The 17,812-nt window shown below is 41.4% G+C and overlaps 1 protein-coding gene across 1 annotated transcript; it reads right to left on the minus strand.

Moving 5' to 3' along the window:
• Positions 1 to 1,319: 1,319 nt before the first annotated feature.
• LOC103189391 (heat shock 70 kDa protein 4) lies at positions 1,320 to 17,163 on the minus strand. Its single transcript, XM_042340153.1, has 19 exons — positions 16,955 to 17,163; positions 14,823 to 14,880; positions 14,244 to 14,384; positions 13,713 to 13,835; positions 13,409 to 13,508; positions 12,483 to 12,616; positions 11,917 to 12,161; positions 10,802 to 10,878; positions 10,098 to 10,249; positions 9,485 to 9,591; positions 8,671 to 8,804; positions 8,187 to 8,377; positions 7,260 to 7,361; positions 6,522 to 6,674; positions 4,788 to 4,913; positions 4,081 to 4,188; positions 3,456 to 3,575; positions 2,472 to 2,633; positions 1,320 to 2,267 (listed from the first exon to the last, which is right to left on the minus strand). The coding sequence occupies exons 1-19, from the start codon at positions 17,059 to 17,061 to the stop codon at positions 2,070 to 2,072; spliced, it is 2,538 nt and encodes an 845-aa protein (XP_042196087.1). The 5' UTR covers positions 17,062 to 17,163; the 3' UTR covers positions 1,320 to 2,069.
• Positions 17,164 to 17,812: the final 649 nt, after the last annotated feature.

Genomic DNA, 17,812 nt, shown 5'->3' on the forward strand with positions numbered 1-17,812 from the left:
AGACTTAACTAATTTTTCAACAAATGGGGTCATTCTAATTAGTCCCAATATTTTACCTCAAATATATACAAGGTACTTTATACACCTGGTATTCATTCCTTAAGTGACTAAATTAACTTGTATGAAGCACACAAAAGTCTGTTAATTCTAAGTTCGGGACGGGAGCAGAAAAGTGTCTCTTGGTCTTCTGGGGAGTAGAGGAAAGGAGAAAATTATACATGCACACATGGAAAACACAGTTGGGATTCCCCTTGCACACCCCATCCAGCTTCTTTTGTACACAACTTTGATCATCTCCAATTGTTCCTATGTCCAGTTACAGCATTAAAATCTACTAACAAAGCTCAAGTCAGCAAACTGCAAACATCAATCTTCATTCCATGCTGAGAACATTACAGTAAATTATGGGAAAAGGCAGTGGNAAAAAAAAGGCTAGACAATGTTTCTTACTTCAATATCAAATAGTCTCAATTAGGTGCAAACGCAGAAGGGAGAGGGGAACATGGCTTTTTTGTGTAACGGATATCGTGGCGAACTTGTACCCAGTATATTTATTTTTCATATAAACTAATGTGAGGAAATATCATTGTCCTTTTCGGGTAGGGGGGAAACCCCTTTCAAAATAAACGCTTCTGTTCATGGAATTTAAAATAAATAGGACTCACACCTGTTCTAAAAAGGTGAAACTCCCTTAGAAAAATCAACAGCACAGAGAGCACATTCCCAATGCCACCTTCTTCAAAATGCATTAAACAAAGGAAAACCAATAGGATTATCTCCATGTAAACAATAAAGAATCTTCAGCGTGCCCTTTTTTTTTTAATTTCAGTTTATTCCCTTCATAGGACACAGGCAAGTCAATTAAAAAGCATGCAGAGGATAAAAAGAAATTTAATCAGTAGGTGGACCCCCCCAAAAAGTCTATTATGAATACTTCACAAAGTATATCACGTGGGAATAAGTGACAAGTTAAACAGGGAGGAGCTGCCCTTTTATAAGTCTAAAGCTGGCTGAAACCATCATTTGCCTTTAGCCAACTGAATGCACGATTGGAACAAGTTCTGAACTTACCAGATCACTTACACAATCGCACTGCACTGTATTGCACTGTGTGATTGCATTTCACATCTTTTTCTGTCTCCTGAGCTGGCATTGCTACATCCAACAGTGACATTTACCAAGAACTTTGCGGCATACTTGTAAATTCAAACATTCAACATTTGGGAATCGTGGATCAAATCAGTGCTAGATTCTGAAAACCTCGAAGTTAAAGCAGCCTAACAGACTTTGTTTTGTTTATAAATACACCACAATCTGTCTTGCAAGTAAATTAACATATTTTATTGTGTCAAATATATGGACAAACAGCATCTCTCTTTTTCTGGTGCCAGAACACAAGATTTAGAATTTTTTTCCCCCAGAACTGTTAGAATATTTAAACACATCTCATACCCATTGGGCCCAAACTTTAACTTTGATTCCGATAACCCTGGCTTTTACGAAATACAATAACGAAAGTTGAAAATGATTTTTATAGTATCTTTTAGAAAAAAATACTGCTTATTGTAATCCTTCAAGATTGGGTTAGTCTAAAAAGCTGTAGGTATTGTAGCTTTAGGTTTCTAATAGCTATTGAGAACAATCAATGCAGGCTAACATAATGAGAACACAGCACTCAAATGTAATATGAGCCATCAAGTGAAAAGCCAGCGAGTTATCTCAAATTCTCAATAACAGCAGAAACCTTCCTAAGGAAGTCCTTGCCTGCATCTTCTGCAACAGCCACCTCTTTCCAGTCAGTTTAGTTAGGAATAGGTATTAAAAAAAATCATCCTCTTGCTAGCGATACCTAAAGCCACAAGCAAAAGCCTGACCAAAGCCCAGATTGTATTTTCTCCTTCTATTGCAGTTTGGGAAAGTGGGAAAAAAAAACCTGCCTAGACATATCGGAGAGGGTCAAGAATACTTTTGGTTCAGGTTAAACTGCATTCACCATAAAAGGGGAAAAGGCTGCACTGCAAAGTCCATGACATTAAATTTGACCTTTCTGTTTGCTGAGCACTGTACTCTTAGTCAATGTCCATCTCTGGGAGAGTTTGTTGCTTCTGCTCTTTGCTTTCTGTGCCAGCAGGTGGAGAGCCCTCAGGGTCAGCTCCCGGCTGCCCGTTCACTGGTCCGTTCTGCTCAGCCGTCTTCTCTTCCTCTTTTGGGGGCTCTACTTTTGGCTTTTGCTTCGTAATGATGGGGTTACAAAGGTTGATCAACTCCTGAGAAAAAAAATTATGGCAGTCGTGTTTTGGGGCAGGAGAATGTTGTTTGGTTTAATACCACAAGTACCAGAAAAAAACCAGCCTATTTTCAGGTAAATAGGATATTAAATGCTATAGTTTCCTAGAATTCTACTACTTAACCCAATGCTGGAGCCCCAGTCAATGATAATAATAACAATCTGATGTCAAGACTTTGCTCACCTTAGTCTTAGATTGGATTTCTGCAGATTGTACAAGTGGGGCTTGTGCTAGAGGCTGTTTACTTTGCAGATTCATCTTAGTGTTCATCCATTCCATTGCTTCATGCACTTGCTTCTCTGCCTTTTCCATCTCAGCAGAGTCCAGGTGATCATACTGTTCATTCTAGACAAAGAGGAGAGCAGCAGGAAACAAACACACAAAATATTAGTTTTCTTAAAAGTAGAGCCTGTTTGGCTCAATGTGCATTTACATCAGAATTGACGATTTTAGCTAGTTTCAGAGATATTCTGAACACAATATAGTAAAAATAATCCTTGCATTTGATGTAGTACCTTATCACATCTTTGAGATATCTCAAAGTGCTTCACAGAATATACTGTAAAGTGAATTGATGTATATTTTGTGGGCGATACACAGCAGCGAATTACGCACAGCAGTGTCCCACAAACAGTCGTGGATTGAAGTGACCAATTTATTATTTTAATTTTTTTTTGAAGGAATTATCATCCCGGGAAAAGTGATCCGCCAACTGACTAATAATCAGGGTCCTACTTACCGCTAGGTAAACAGAGGCATGTGGAGTAAGGAAACTTGTCCAACATTTCGCCCTGCTGGGAATCAAACTAGCTACAGGACTCCATAATGATTCAAAATATAATAATATTTGAGTTCATATTATTGTTTGTCATTTGAACACTTCGGGTACAAACTTGAACTACTTGGTAGCAACCTGACCTGTGAGTTAGAAGGTTTGGAGTTCAAAACCTACATGATCATCCTGACTGACATTTCAGCATCACTAGAGACATAATTTGGATAAAATATTTCTACTGAGCTGCTGATTATTATCAAAAATACTTCTACTATCTCATAAAACAACTGTTACAACTAGCTCACTACCATACTCTTTTAAATTTACAATGGACTCTTTCAAATTGGAGTTGGACATCACATCCAACAAGAAAATTATTTATTCCTACATACTTTATCCTTGAATGCATTTATTATCTTCATGTACTGTTGGATCTGTCTCCCCAGCTCGTCAAAGGCCTTTGGACGTTCCTCAAATTCTTGATAACGTTCTTGAATTGGTTGACCAAGGTTCTAAGAGAGAAAAAAATTATAAAGTATTGAGTTTCATATTCCAGCTCTGATAACAATTGTTGTGACCGCTTATAATGTTAAAGCATTGGCAAGAACATATGTTAAAGCATATGATAAAATTACCTCGACTTTAAATGGAATCTGCTGATTTTCAAATAAATCAATTATCGGTAGATTGACCTTGCTGCCTTCAGTGACAATGAACCTACAAGTTTTTCAAATTGGTAATTTCACTCAAACACTGCACAAGGAAATCAGCATTAAATGGATTCCTCAGTCTGCGTGTTGCAGAGTTCAGGGGAATGAGAACCTCAAACATTACCGGTTGTTGTTCCCAGGAAGACAATGAGACCGTAAACTGTGATGGAATCATCTAATTTGAAATGTAGACATATGGGTTTAGTTCAATTCATTTTTACTAGGAAATGGTTAGGTATTATATACATCTATATTTCAGTAAAATGGAGCAATTTATTTAATTAAATGGTATGGTTTCATATATCACCTTTAATTCATTCAATTTATCAATATACACTTGTTTTGGCTGGTCTTCGCCATCTTCATATAACCAGTTTTCTGTATCTTCCAGCAGACGGGATAACTTGCTTTGTTCCTGGGATGAAAAGAAGGCATGTTATCAATTCAATGAATTATTTCATAACTGCAGAGTCCTGTCCCGCCATCCACCCATGTAACATTTATCACAAACTTCTGGTAGGAAAAGGAATCTCAGCAGACGTTCCTCCCTAACATGGGGATACGGAGACTAATTGTCAGCCAAACAGCTGCTCTGGCTGAGAAGTAACCTGATGGTAGCCCAGGGTTGAACCTTGGAATCTTATATCTACATCGGCTTTGGGCCTTTTACCCACTAAGTCAATGGAGCAGCTCAGATTATTTGCTACTGTGAGAAGGAAATATCACAGGACAAATTTGAGAATATTAAAGAAACTAGCAGGTTTACTGTAGGTTCAGAATACTCTGAAACTCTGAATATTCGCGATTGTTTCTGGCAAATGCTGAGAGACGTGTGATGGAACAGTCACTAAATGCATTTTCGCTGGTTGGTTATTTGTATTGGATCCTTTTTAAACTTTCAATCTTATTTTTGCTTAACTATCTTGCAATTCATATTTGTTTCATAGGAACATCTGAAAGAGTGATCGGAAATCCCTTAACTAAAAAAAGTTATGATTCGAGTCAAATACTTACATCTTCACTGACAAATTGTTCATATTTTCCACACAGTTTCTCTCGACTTTCATATACATATTCTTCCACTGCATTCTTGGCATCATTCCTCTCCTTCTCAAGCTTATCTTGCATGATCATTTTACCCTGAATATTAAAAACACAAGGAACACATTAATGTAAATTCTTCTCATAATAAGATCAGAATTCATTGCACAAAATTACCACTTGAATTTGATATAGCGCCTCAACACATCGTTGAAACATGTCAAAGAGTTTCACAGAATATTGTATCATGTCGATTAGGTTTGAATACTTCAAAATCATTCCGTGTTACGTACTGTTTGTGGAGTACTAAAAAAGCTAAGTAAAATATGACAATGACTTTGGAAAGGAAAATTGTCTGGCTTTCACCCTTCAAAAGTTTGATTTCAGCTCAGGATGATGGGATGAAAGTTTGCTCTTCAACACTTGTAAGCAATCTGTTGTCTTATGTTTATCACTTGTAAACATCAGACTAGTTCAGGCACTCGCATCCAACTTCCAAATATGTACAAATTCATAATATGAAACTGCCTGTTGTTCAAAATAAATTAATAATTGTGCTTACAAAGATAGTTGATGGGGGGAATAGATTGCTAATAATAATAATCCTTGAATTTTATAATGCCTTATATCTTCGAGACAACAAAGCGTTTCACAAAATATACTATAAAGTGTAGTGACTGTGTGCTTTGTGGCCGAAACCCAGCAGCCACAGCAGTGACCCACAAACCTTTGTGAATTGAGTGATCGAATTATTACTATTATTTTTTTTGAGGGATTATTACCGCCGGAAAACGATCCGCCAATAGACTAACAACTGGGTTCCTACTTCCTGCTGGTAATCAGGTGTGCGGAATAAGAAAACTTTCCTAAAGTCTCGCCAAAACGGGAATCAAACCCGGGGCCTCTCGCTTGCTAACCCCTGCGGTACAGGACTCCACAAAGATCCTAGTGAAGAGCAAGTGCTTTTGTGGCCACTTAGTTTACAGCTTTATTGTCCGGTTTCCTGATGAACCCGACTTATGCTGTTGTTCCAATTCACAGGTAGAACAGCTCACAGGTTGTCTCTATTGAAAAAACATATATTTCAAGGATATAGGCAGATGACCTTTTATCATTCCTATTATTTTTAAAACAACTATGATTTTCATTTGTTTGGAAGGAGAGAGAGAAGTTACTTAGATTGAACACAAACAGATCGACGTTCAAACCAATATCTCCAAATATTTAAATTGTTTTTTATATACACAAATCCTTAAGAGGCCAAATTAACACACTACTAAATTTACTTTCAAAACCTCAAGTCCTTGGGAACTGGATGAAAAGCATTTCTTTCACTGCTAGACTGAATGCTGAAATACCTTGGAAACTATGTTGTAATCTGAACCATATGGACCTTGCCTTTTGGTATCTTAGCTACACAGAGATTCAGGGTTGTAATTGGCCATGTGGGAATGCTGAAGGTGAATTTGTGGAATGCCCTTGTAAGACTGAGTGTATTCAGAATCCAGTTGAATCAGCGCTGGAGTAAAAAACAACCCCAGAAGAAAGATCTGGTTTAGATCATTCACCCAAATACTCCATGTGAATTCCACTACATCTTATATACCAGACAATTTTAGTCCCACTGATTTTCCTCATCAATTTAGATATTCTTTCACCCGCTTGACTAGAACAGCTATTTTGCATCTCTTTTAAAAAAACAATTACCTCATTTTCAGTGAATGCATTCAGCATTTGCTGACTTAATTGTGAGTGTAATTTGCTGTCAATGGGTAGGTCCACAGTCTTGGTTTTGACCTTCGCCTTCTTGGCCTGTGGCTGGTCTTTGTTTTTATCCTCCTTTGAAGTCACTGGAGTGATCTAAATGAAATAGCAAATGTTAGTTACAGACAATATGGCACACAACTAGAAATGTTACTGATTGACATTATAACAGCATTTGTTTTGCAAGTTATAGTTCACTTTATGTTTTAAGAAAATGGAATAATACTCCCTGTGTTTGGTATAGTTGTTGCATGTTGGGAAGTCGTCCTAAAGTGCTTCACAGTACTTATTGTGAAGTGTAGTGACTGTAGTGAATGGTAGTAGAAGTACTAATTTTGAAAAGCAGCACAAATGGTGTGATAGTATTGTGAAATTAACGATTCCATCAAATTTAGCAAAAATAGTCTTCATAATTTCCAATGATCAACGTGAAATACTTTATAAGGATCTCCAAAGGGCTATATTTTGAAAATGTTCACGTAAGACTTTCTTTCAAAAAGGAATATGATTTATAAATTCGCTGAGTTGTGGAAGGCCACCACTTTGTGCAAGTTTGAAATACCCTGAGAAATAATCTTTTCAAAAGTTTTTCACACAGATGCAATATTTGGATGATATGCAGGTTATTGTAACGACGTAGACACTGGGGATGTTAACCCACAGAAACAGAACCACATTTACCTCCATCTCGTCAAGGTCAGTCTTTTGTCCCTCGGCTGATCCCGGGGGTTGGAGGCCATCCCCGTGAGCGGGTTCCTCTTGCTGGTCGACCTGCATCTTATTCTGGAGAGAAGAAAGAAGTTCACTCTGCAATCCATGAATTCATTGCTTTAATACAATATGATAAAACTATTATTTTTTGGAGGGGGGGGGAAGAGAGAGAGAAAGAGAGGGAGGGAAAGAAAGAGAGGACATACCACATTATGTTTTTAATTTGTCTGCACTCTAGGAGCCCAAGGAAACTCTTCTTTGTAAACAAACACTGGGTGGTGTGGAAGAGTGGATGGCCATTCAATGTTCATAATTTCTGTGGGCAATTGCAATGTAACAATTCCTCCCTGCCTGCAGCACAGATTATCATCTTACACAATGAGGCACAGGCCTGGATCTTTTCTTTCATGTTTGCCTAAATACGTAATTATTTGAAATAAATCTAATAGCTGCAGGATTATTTGTTAAAATCCAGGATGAGTTTTGGATTGGTTCTGGATGTTACGGTGTGTTATAACAGCAACCACAATTATACACAGAGCCAATGTGTATTGTGGGCAATAACAGGTGTGTCCCCGTAGAAAAGGAAGATTATATAGAGCAGCAAGTCAACCCTGGACTGCTCGTCTTCACCACCTGGCGGGTAAGGAACAGCACCTACTGGAAGCTTTGGATAGAGGCAGGTCTTCACTCTTTCCTTTTAAGTGAGATACAGACTGGGATAAATAAAGTGAACATTTTAAATAAACACCTTCAGCCATATGGCCATAGGAATGCTGTTGTCCTCCTTGACTGTGAACGTTTCCACAGGTAGACAATCCATGGCAGAGACTCAACCCAGAATACAGTCGTGGAAAGGCTCACCGAGTCAAGGTCAGCAACACAAGCCAACATTACCTCCTCTTCTTTAGCCTGCGACTGCAGATCGGTTTCCATAGGAGTGTCGTCCGCCTCTTCGGACTTTTGCACTTCTACCAACGAAGCACTGGATACATTGAAGATGCCGTGAATGTTAACCCGCACCTTCACTTTCACCTTGGAACTCAACCCATCAGCCTGAGGAACCACTTTGTGAACCGTAAAACGACCTAAACATGAACCAAAATTAGACTGTGAGACAGTAAAAACCTTAAAATGAATCTGCTTTTATACATGTTGGGTAACCCATCAACAAGAGAATACATTATGAAATGTATCAAAACTACATTAGCTATTACTGTAACCACCTGCTACAGTTAAGGTGGTGGTGGGGGAGGAACCAACAAAAGAACATTTTACTTGGCAAAATCTTTATAATAAACTTCCACTCCATTCGCCAAAGATAAACTCAATCCAGACATACGTTTAATCGCACAACAATGAATCATTCCCATCATCTCACCAATATAGGAGTCTGGAAACGGCATCTCTTTGGGACAGTTGTAAAATGCTTCAAGATCAAAGGCTTCCTTTCTGTAGAAAGTGAGGACTTTGGAGAATGGTGCTGCATGATTCTTCGGGAACACTTCACAATCACTGTAAAAAGAGAAATTGAAAAAAAATTCAGTCAACACCATTTGTACCAAATTTCCAATCCATTAAAGACTGTATATACCAGTCAGACTCCCCTCACTGAGCACTAATGTCAGCATATCTGTTGAATTATTATTCCAACGTGTGAAAGCATTTTTCAGAATTCTATAAAACAAACTTCAATTAAGAAGCAAAATGTTTGCTTTGACGCTACCAATACCGTCTCAAAGCTCTTCACAGAATATACTGTAAATTGAATTGACTGTATATTTTGTGGGCGAAACGTGGCAACTATTTGCGCATAGCAGCGTCCCACAAACAGTTGTATTATGGTGGCCAAGGGAAGTGCTCAGTAACCACACAACGCTATAGGGAGGAGAACTGATGCAGCTTTGCATCCTCTACGATTACAGTTTAGCATCAAAATGTTCTGTGCTTTCGATCACCCTGCTTCCCCCATCCCTGCCCTCCACCCTCTCCAATCACGATCCCCAGCTCGGGTTAGAAACTGACTGTACAGCGCCTTGGGATGTCCTCCCAACGTGGAAGTTGCTTTACAAATGTAATTTTGTTGTTGTTCCTGCATCTCACACTATATCAACGAAGCATAAAATACATGTGGGAATCTGAAATGCTCTCTAGCTTCCGAATAATAGGTTCAAAAGCTATAAAAGACAACTCACCCAAGCCCTTCCTCAGCTGGAGAATTCCACTTCAGAGAGAGTGCAAATGGAACCAAGTCTGTGATTGAAAATTCCCTCACTTTGAATGCAGGTGACAAAATAGCACACTGAAACCGAAAACAAAACCATGATGTAAGAAAATTGAAAAAACACCATTGCTTAAAACTCAATGACTTACAGTACACAGGAACCAAACTGCAGATACACCAATACAACAACTAATCCATCAGCAGGTTCAATCTCCTGACTGTGGTGAATTAGCTCCTTTCAGGCAGTTCCATTGTTTCAAAAGCAAATAAACAGAAACAGCAGAAAAATGCCCAGAGGCCGATCAAGTCCACTTCCCCCCAATATTCTAACTCCACTTCTCTCTTGTTGGGCACTCAGCCCCACTGACAGATTGTCTCTTGAAATTATCACCGATACTTGGATCTTTGAAAGTAAATGACTTGAGTTATTCTTGTAATCTTATCTTCTGGTGTCCACCACATAAGCAATTTTGCTTTGTATCACAAATAGGTATCGACTACAATAAAGTAATGGAGTATGCTAAATTCAAGAGGACAGAGAAAGCAAGCAACAAAACAATGTCAGATAACATCCACACTCTTACCTGCAACGCACAACCACGGGCAACAGCCTCATCTGCATTTAAAGTTGTACTGAGATCTTTCCCAAAGAACTTGGCAATCCTTTCTTTAATGGCAGGGCTACGAGTCGCTCCACCCACAATTTCAACAGCATAAATGTCTTCTCGCTTTAGCTCTGCAACGAGGGCAAAACAAAATGGTTAGCCAAATGAAATACAGTAACACTTTGGCAACAAACTATTTTGGAATATGAAGGGAATGGGGATAAAAACAATGAAAATCCAGCATGCATTCATGAGGGCCTATCAGAAATGTGCTTTGTTAGTCGTTCAGAGTCCCACAAAAATCTGACAATTTTGTACATTTCTGAAACCAATTAACTGACTCTTAAGTTTTGTAACTGTTCTTTCGCTATATACAATACAAAATTACATTTGTATATTTCATATCGGGAGGACGTCCTAAACCGCTGGACATCAGGGATTTGCACCTGAGCTGGGATATATAATTGAACTACAATTATTTGTTTGTATGTTTGTAAGACCTTCAGACAGCTGATATTTTCAATAAAGCAGCAATTACAAAAAATAAGAGATAACTTGGTAACAGAAACCACAATAAGCAATTCTATTTAAAATGTGATGTGAACAAAAATAGCAAGCCCCAGTGATTTCTAGCACTTAATGATCTAAAAGGTTTACTTTTATGAATCATTTTGTTTACTCACTGGCTTGTTCCAGGATACTTCGAAGAGGCTGCTCCACTCTGGCCAACAGGCTAGCACACATCTCGTCAAACTGTCCCCTTTTAAACAACCACAAGGAATATAATTTTATTCCAGCAAAACTGATGCTGTTTTGTGAAATTACCACATTATGTTGAAACAGCATAAGCCCATCAAGCAGCCCACCTATGGAGAACAAGACCATTTTCTAAAGTCTTGGAACAATCAGAGCACTTGACCTTTGACGTTGCAGGATCTTAGAATAGCTTCACTATCTTATCCAGAAGCTGCCACTTGGAACTCGCCTTGATGTGAATACAACAACATTACATGTGTATAGAGCTTTTCACATCGGGAGGACATCCCAAGACGCTGGACAGAGTACAGCATTTCAGACCTGAGCTGGGGTTGGGGGGTGGGGAAGGGAGCGGAGGGGAAGGGGGGTGGCCAATGGCATGGTTGAAGAGGAAGGTCTTGAGGCGAAACTTGAAGGAGGCTAAGGAGGGGGCGAGGCGGAGTAACTGGGGGGGATGGAATTCCAGAGGTTGGGTGCAGAGTGGCTGAAGGCTCTCCCACCAATGGTGGGGCGGGGGACGTGGAGCAGGCCAGAGCCGGCTGAGCGGAGGAATACAGCAAAATTGATACCATTTGGCAACACAGAAGTGATGACTTCCAAAACAAAACACATGATTTTATTCTACTGTAACACACTGTGTGGTGGAGGAGGATCTGTTGAGATTGGAGCCGTCCAAGTAGCAAGAATGGAAACTGTGTCCTTGAGCCAGGGGTCATGGAGCCGGGAGCTATTGGGGTCTAAACAAAGTTGCTTGATTCTGCTTTAATTATGGGATTGTTTGTTATCTATGCCTGACGTCTAATTGTTCTATGACATGTTCATGCACATTCCACTATTATTTGCCTGAATTTTCAGTACATCTCCTTCAGTGGCATAACTCAAAACAGTGGGATGTTTCTAGTTAAGAAATAAAATGTTCTTAATAAGGATCGTTTTCAAGTCTGGAGGCAGTTAAGATCGGAGACCATATGAAGCACAGTATCGTTAGAGCCCTTTGATGAGTTATGAGAGCAAGGTCCTGCGACTTCAATGTTTTTTTTACCTGTTCATTTTTCCAGATACATCAATATCATTCATGAAGCATTCAATATTAATTGGGAGATCGGAGGCATTGGCGCTCATTAGTTTCTTTAGCTTCTCACATTCCTGGAAAAGTCGCACTAAAGCTCGCATCTTTGACTTCACGTCTAGTTTGTACTTTTTGCTGAATTCCTCACAGAAGTGATTTACTATCACTTCATCAAAGTTCCGTCCACCCAAGTAAGGGTCAAAAGCAGTTGCAAGGACCTAGAAAAGAACAAACTTATGTTATATTAAATGGCACTGGGTGTAAGAATTGTAATAATAAGCCATAAAAGTTTTTTAAAAAAAGCTGAAAACTGGTTAAAATATTGATAACCTGCTTTCTCCCAATCTTCGTGGAATCACAATAACACTTTGTGTAATATGTGTAACATTGCATTTTTCAATATTAATTCCCCCCTTCTTTAAGTAATTAGCATTGTATGAGTTAGAAATTTAGTAACCAGCTTGTCTACATCCTTATTTTAAAGTAATAATAAGATCCCACATACATATCACAAGCTACTTTTTCCAACACGTGTTTACCTTTAACTTCCCCTTATTGAACGCGCAGACAGAAACCTGAAATGCAGAGTGTCCCATATCAACAAAAACAACTGCCCTTGGTTTCTCCTCAGGGGCTGGTAGATCTTGTTTGTATATTCCATAAGCCAGAGCGACTGCACATAAAAGCAAGAGATTCAATTACACCAGGCTCCAGAGAAAGCAAGTTTGTATTGTATCAGCAAAAAACATTGCAACATAACATTGTGGAGCAAAATAAACCTTATTAATTATTTTGTTACCAAAGGCCTTTCTGGCTTCCAAAATTCTCACTTATTTTCATAATTATCATGGAGTAAGACAATTAGCACATAAGCTTACTTCTTCAAACAACCAAATGTAATCACTCCCATTTTATTTATTTAAGCAGTGAGAGATGCTACCCCACATGAATCTGTTTGTAATAGTAGCAAGACCAGACTGAGCATTCCTGTTGAATATTGGAAAATACATATCACTGAACTTTTCGCAATTCCTCACCCGTATTTGTAGTATTATATGTGCACCATAGTTTGGAAGTTTGCTGGGAGCCTTCACTGGAAGGCAGGGTAGATACCTGAGAATCTTTGCAGTCATAGTTATATTGCCTAATATCACATATTACTGTGTTCTGTAGCAAGGGAAAATCACTTAATGCAACTTCAAATCTGTTAGCAGTCCTTTGTAGACGTTCACCTGTAGCAGCTTCTGAAACCCAGACTAAATTAATAAAATACATACCCATTTACTTATTATTCTCTTTGGTTGATTATCCAGGCTCGATGTCCATTTTTCTGCTTTACTAATTGGTAATCTTGACAAGAATTTGTTCTGTGGCCAATTCAGCAGCTTGAATCTGACTATTCCAATTCTTTCTTTCCCTATCTAAAGAATGCTTACTGCATTATGCAATGAGATTTAACTGTTACCTGAAGTGGTTTCATTAATCAGCCGCAAACAGTTGAGACCTGCAATCTGTGCGGCACTGATTACAGATCTCCTCTCAGCATCCGTGAAGAAACATGGAACCTGCAAACAGCATGTAGAAAGTCAATGGAAAAGCCTCTCTCTCCTAAATTAATTCTTAAGGATAATCTGTGGATTAGGACGGAAGAGGGACAAAGGTACAAAAGAAAAAATATCTCAAAGATTCCAAATATAAATACTGCACATTTTGCTGCAAAATGCATGAAGGATGCAGGGCATAACATGAATAGTCTCACAATTACTTACTGAGATTACACAATCCACCACCGGCTTCTTCAGTGCACTCTCAGCGGTTTCTTTCAGTTTAGTCAACAGCATTGCAGATACCTGCTCCACGCTGAAGCACCGCTCTTCTTCCATGTACGAAACCTTTTCAAATTGAAATCAAGTTAGTCCACAAAACTGTTAAATGTCCAAACCATACCTACCTAATATTTTTTCAATTTTGAAAATCACTCAATGTTGATCTTAGTAACCACATTTTGTACAGAATTTATCTTTACGTAACACCCTAAATTCCACAAAAAAAACTATTTTGATCCAAAGTCTGTACTATTGTACGATAGATCATTTTGAGTTCAAGAATGTGAACTCTCAAGTGTGCTCATGAGGATAAGGATTGTCACTTCAAACCCCAAAGCTACCCTGTCAATCCCCCCTCAAAAGAAAGTGGTAACATTTCATTTTTGTAATGAATTAGATTCAAAGCAACAACAAAAGTACACTTGTATAGCGTCTTTCACGTCTGGAGGAACAACAGAGTAAAACTGCACGAACCTTGACACCAGTTGTACCATTGGGCATCTGGATGAGCTCATATGGAAGGTTGTTTTTTTCTAACTGAACAACGGGGTCTGTAAAAGCCCGGCCATGAAACCGTTTAAATCCTTGTAACGTGTTCTTCACATTAGACACAATCTACAACACAGAAAATTCAATCTTGATCCTTCCCATCTAAAAACATAATTGTTTTAAATCAAACACTTCCCAAGTGAAATAAGAAATTGTGTTTCACACAAATACATTTTACAGAATGCTATTCATAATTGAATGAGTTGATCAGTTCTGATACTATAATCAGATTAAATTTAACTGAAAGCTAAACAGTGTGTTGATAATAGCAACTAGGACAGGTTAACTCTCAAAACTTAAAGTTCTACATATCAAAATACCATGCCTTCTTGTTTGGCTGTTGGTTGATTTGACCCTGCTGCTTCGAAATTAGATATGGTCTGATGCATGAAGACTTCACACACTTCTCAAAGCATGTTCCAGAAACCTTTTGCTCTTGAATATTTGGTGAAAGACATAGCTACTCAAAACTGAGGTTGGACTTCTGAATTGACCTATTCTTACCTGACTTTTGGCTGCAGCTCCAATTGAACGGTTCCTGGGTCCCAAGGACACGCAAGATCTGCAATCAAAAAGAAGTGGTAACTACTCTTGCTTCTTACCGTGAACCTTTCTAGCCACAGACAGAGCATTTGAAAGCTAAGAACAGAAAAGCGGGGGAAAAAAAGGGTGTCTCAAAGTGTGTCACCTGGAATTTCTGTAAACTGCAGCAACCGGACTATTGCGGAAACCAATTGCACAATGCCCAACAAACAGCCATGATGTGAACAAATAATTTTATTTAGGGGATTATTGACCAGAACACTGGGAGAAACTCCCTTCTCTTTTACCTTTAACATCCACCTGAACTTACAAATGGGATCTCATCTTACTTGCAGGATAACAACCTCCACAATGAAATATCAGCTTAGACAATAACCTCAAAGCCCTGAACATTTAGGTCACTGGATAAACTGAGAGTAGCTTGGCTGTTGGTTGATTTGACCCTGCTGCTTGTGGGGTTAGATAGGCAGAATAGATAGCACAAGCTAAACTGGCAAGCTAGGAATTCAGGACACACCGAACATTAAGACAACAACAAAATTACATTTGTAGAGTGCCTTTCACGTCAGGAGGACGTCCCAAAGCGCTGAACAGTCAGACTTTCATGAAAGCAGACTATTTTCTGGCTCATCAGTTCTCCCAAATTATTCATGAACGAGCAGTAAAGTTTGTAAACAACATTTTTGATTAAATTCTATTGACAGATTTCCGTACTGAACATTTCCAAGTCAGATACATAGTTCCACAAGTGCAAGCTGAGGGCAATGTAAAGACTGCATTAACTGAACTTTTCTGCAGGACTGCATTGAACCACCCACTGAAGAGCCTACAGCAAACGGCCCTCTGAAAATACTGCAGTAAACCAGGTGCCATTTAGCTCAAAAATCAAGATTTTCTGTTCTGCTAAACCTGGATGGGAATGTACCTTTCAGGCTTCTAAATGTAACTGCATTCTTAACAAAGTGTTATTTTACATTGTGCAAAATGACAATCCTCTCATCTGATACCTTTGCTGAAACACAGAAAAGTCTTAAAAGACTTCAGAGAATTGCTGACAAGTACTTGTGTAACAAATGCAGCAGCCACTTGCAGATAACAACGCCCACTGGGAGAAAGTCCATTTTTCTTTTGAAATATTACGTGAGATCTTTAATATCCACAGGAGTAATCCTACTTTACCAACCGCCTCCATTTCATCTCGTCAAATGGCTCCCCCCCCCCTCCACCCCCGCCTCAGCCCAGTCACCTGCGGGGTGACCTCAGGGCTCCATCCTTGGCCTCTTCTTTGCCTTATCTATTTGCTCCCTCTGGGCGATGTCATCCCGACACGGGGTAAACCTCTTCTGGATGAGGTTTACGGATGACACACATCTACTTCGCCCCCGGCACCAGCTCCAGGTTCCCCCAATTTACTGTCCGCTCTCTGGCAGACACCACAGGGCCTGGGATCAGTATACATTTCCTGCGGACGAATGTGGACGACGGAAGCCATACTCCTCGGCTCCCGTCAGTGTCTTCACTCACTCACTGTGGATCTAAACTCCTCAACCTCCCCGGGCGGGGGGGGGGCAGTGCCCGCGGGGGGGGGGGCAGTGCCCGCGGGGGGGGGCAGTGCCCGCGGGGGGGGGCAGTGCCCGCGGGGGGGGGGGCAGTGCCCGCGGGGGGGGGGCAGTGCCCGCGGGGGGGGGCAGTGCCCGCGGGGGGGGGGGCAGTGCCCGCGGGGGGGGGGCAGTGCCCGCGGGGGGGGGCAGTGCCCGCGGGGGGGGGGCAGTGCCCGCGGGGGGGGGCAGTGCCCGCGGGGGGGGGGGCAGTGCCGCGGGGGGGGGGCAGTGCCCGCGGGGGGGGGCAGTGCCCGCGGGGGGGGGCAGTGCCCGCGGGGGGGGGGGGGCAGTGCCCGCGGGGGGGGGGGGCAGTGCCCGCGGGGGGGGGGCAGTGCCCGCGGGGGGGGGCAGTGCCCGCGGGGGGGGGGGCAGTGCCCGCGGGGGGGGCAGTGCCCGCGGGGGATGGGGGATGGGGCAGTGCCCGCGCGGGGGTTCGTTAGGCCTCAGGCGCCGGTCCTCGCGTGGTTTGCCTCCGGGCCCCCCCTCACTCACAAGGTGCTCCTGTCGCTGTACTCGTTGGCCACAGTCTCGATGCCGCCGCCTCTCGCTACAGCCACGTAGCATTGCTGAAAACCCACATCAAAGCCGACAACCGACATCCCGGGGCTCGCGGCTCCGCCGCCTGACTGACCGGGGAGGGGGGCAGTGAGTGTGAGCAGGAGCAGCGCGAGGCGAGTGTGAGCAGCGGCGCCTCTGCAGCTCACACACGTAATCAATCTCGGCCGCTCGGCTTTGTGTGCTATACGTCATCATGGCCGCTCGGCTTTCTGTGTTAACATCATTATGGCCGCTCGGCTTTCTGTGTTAACATCATCATGGCCGCTCGGCTTTCTGTGCTTTACGTCACCCTCCGCTCGGCTTTCTGCGTTTTTCGTCACTGAAGGGGCTGCTGGGCGGCGAGCCGGCGGACGGCGTCACTGAGCTCAGTCAGTAATAACAATTTTTATTCTTGTGGTTATTTGTGTGTTGGAAGTTTATGTAATAAATGAGGGAAAAAGTCAATTTCCCGTGGGAAAGGTTGGTTTGAAGCGGAGCCTCGAGGCCTCCCGACTCAGGTCCGGTCTCTGTCGCCGTCAGTGACTCCCGGAGTTTGTCTTCGGACCCGATCCGCCCCGAGACCCGGATCATCATCTTTGTTATTGTGGCGAGGATTGGGCTCCTGAGAAGCCACAGTCGGCCTCTGCTGGGCGGCGGCGGTATTGCAGGACTAAGCGCTGACTGTAGTGACTGTCGCTTGTGACATAAAAGTGGATTTCATCCAAACATAAGATATTGGAACAAAAACAGAGAGAGCGCCGGGAACCCTCAGCGGTCAGGCAGCATCTGTGGAGAAAGGAAAGTGAGACAACG

Source organism: Callorhinchus milii, unplaced genomic scaffold (genome assembly GCF_018977255.1).
Source record: "Callorhinchus milii isolate IMCB2004 unplaced genomic scaffold, IMCB_Cmil_1.0 Scaffold13, whole genome shotgun sequence".
In the NCBI taxonomy this organism is placed as follows: Eukaryota; Metazoa; Chordata; class Chondrichthyes; order Chimaeriformes; family Callorhinchidae; genus Callorhinchus; species Callorhinchus milii.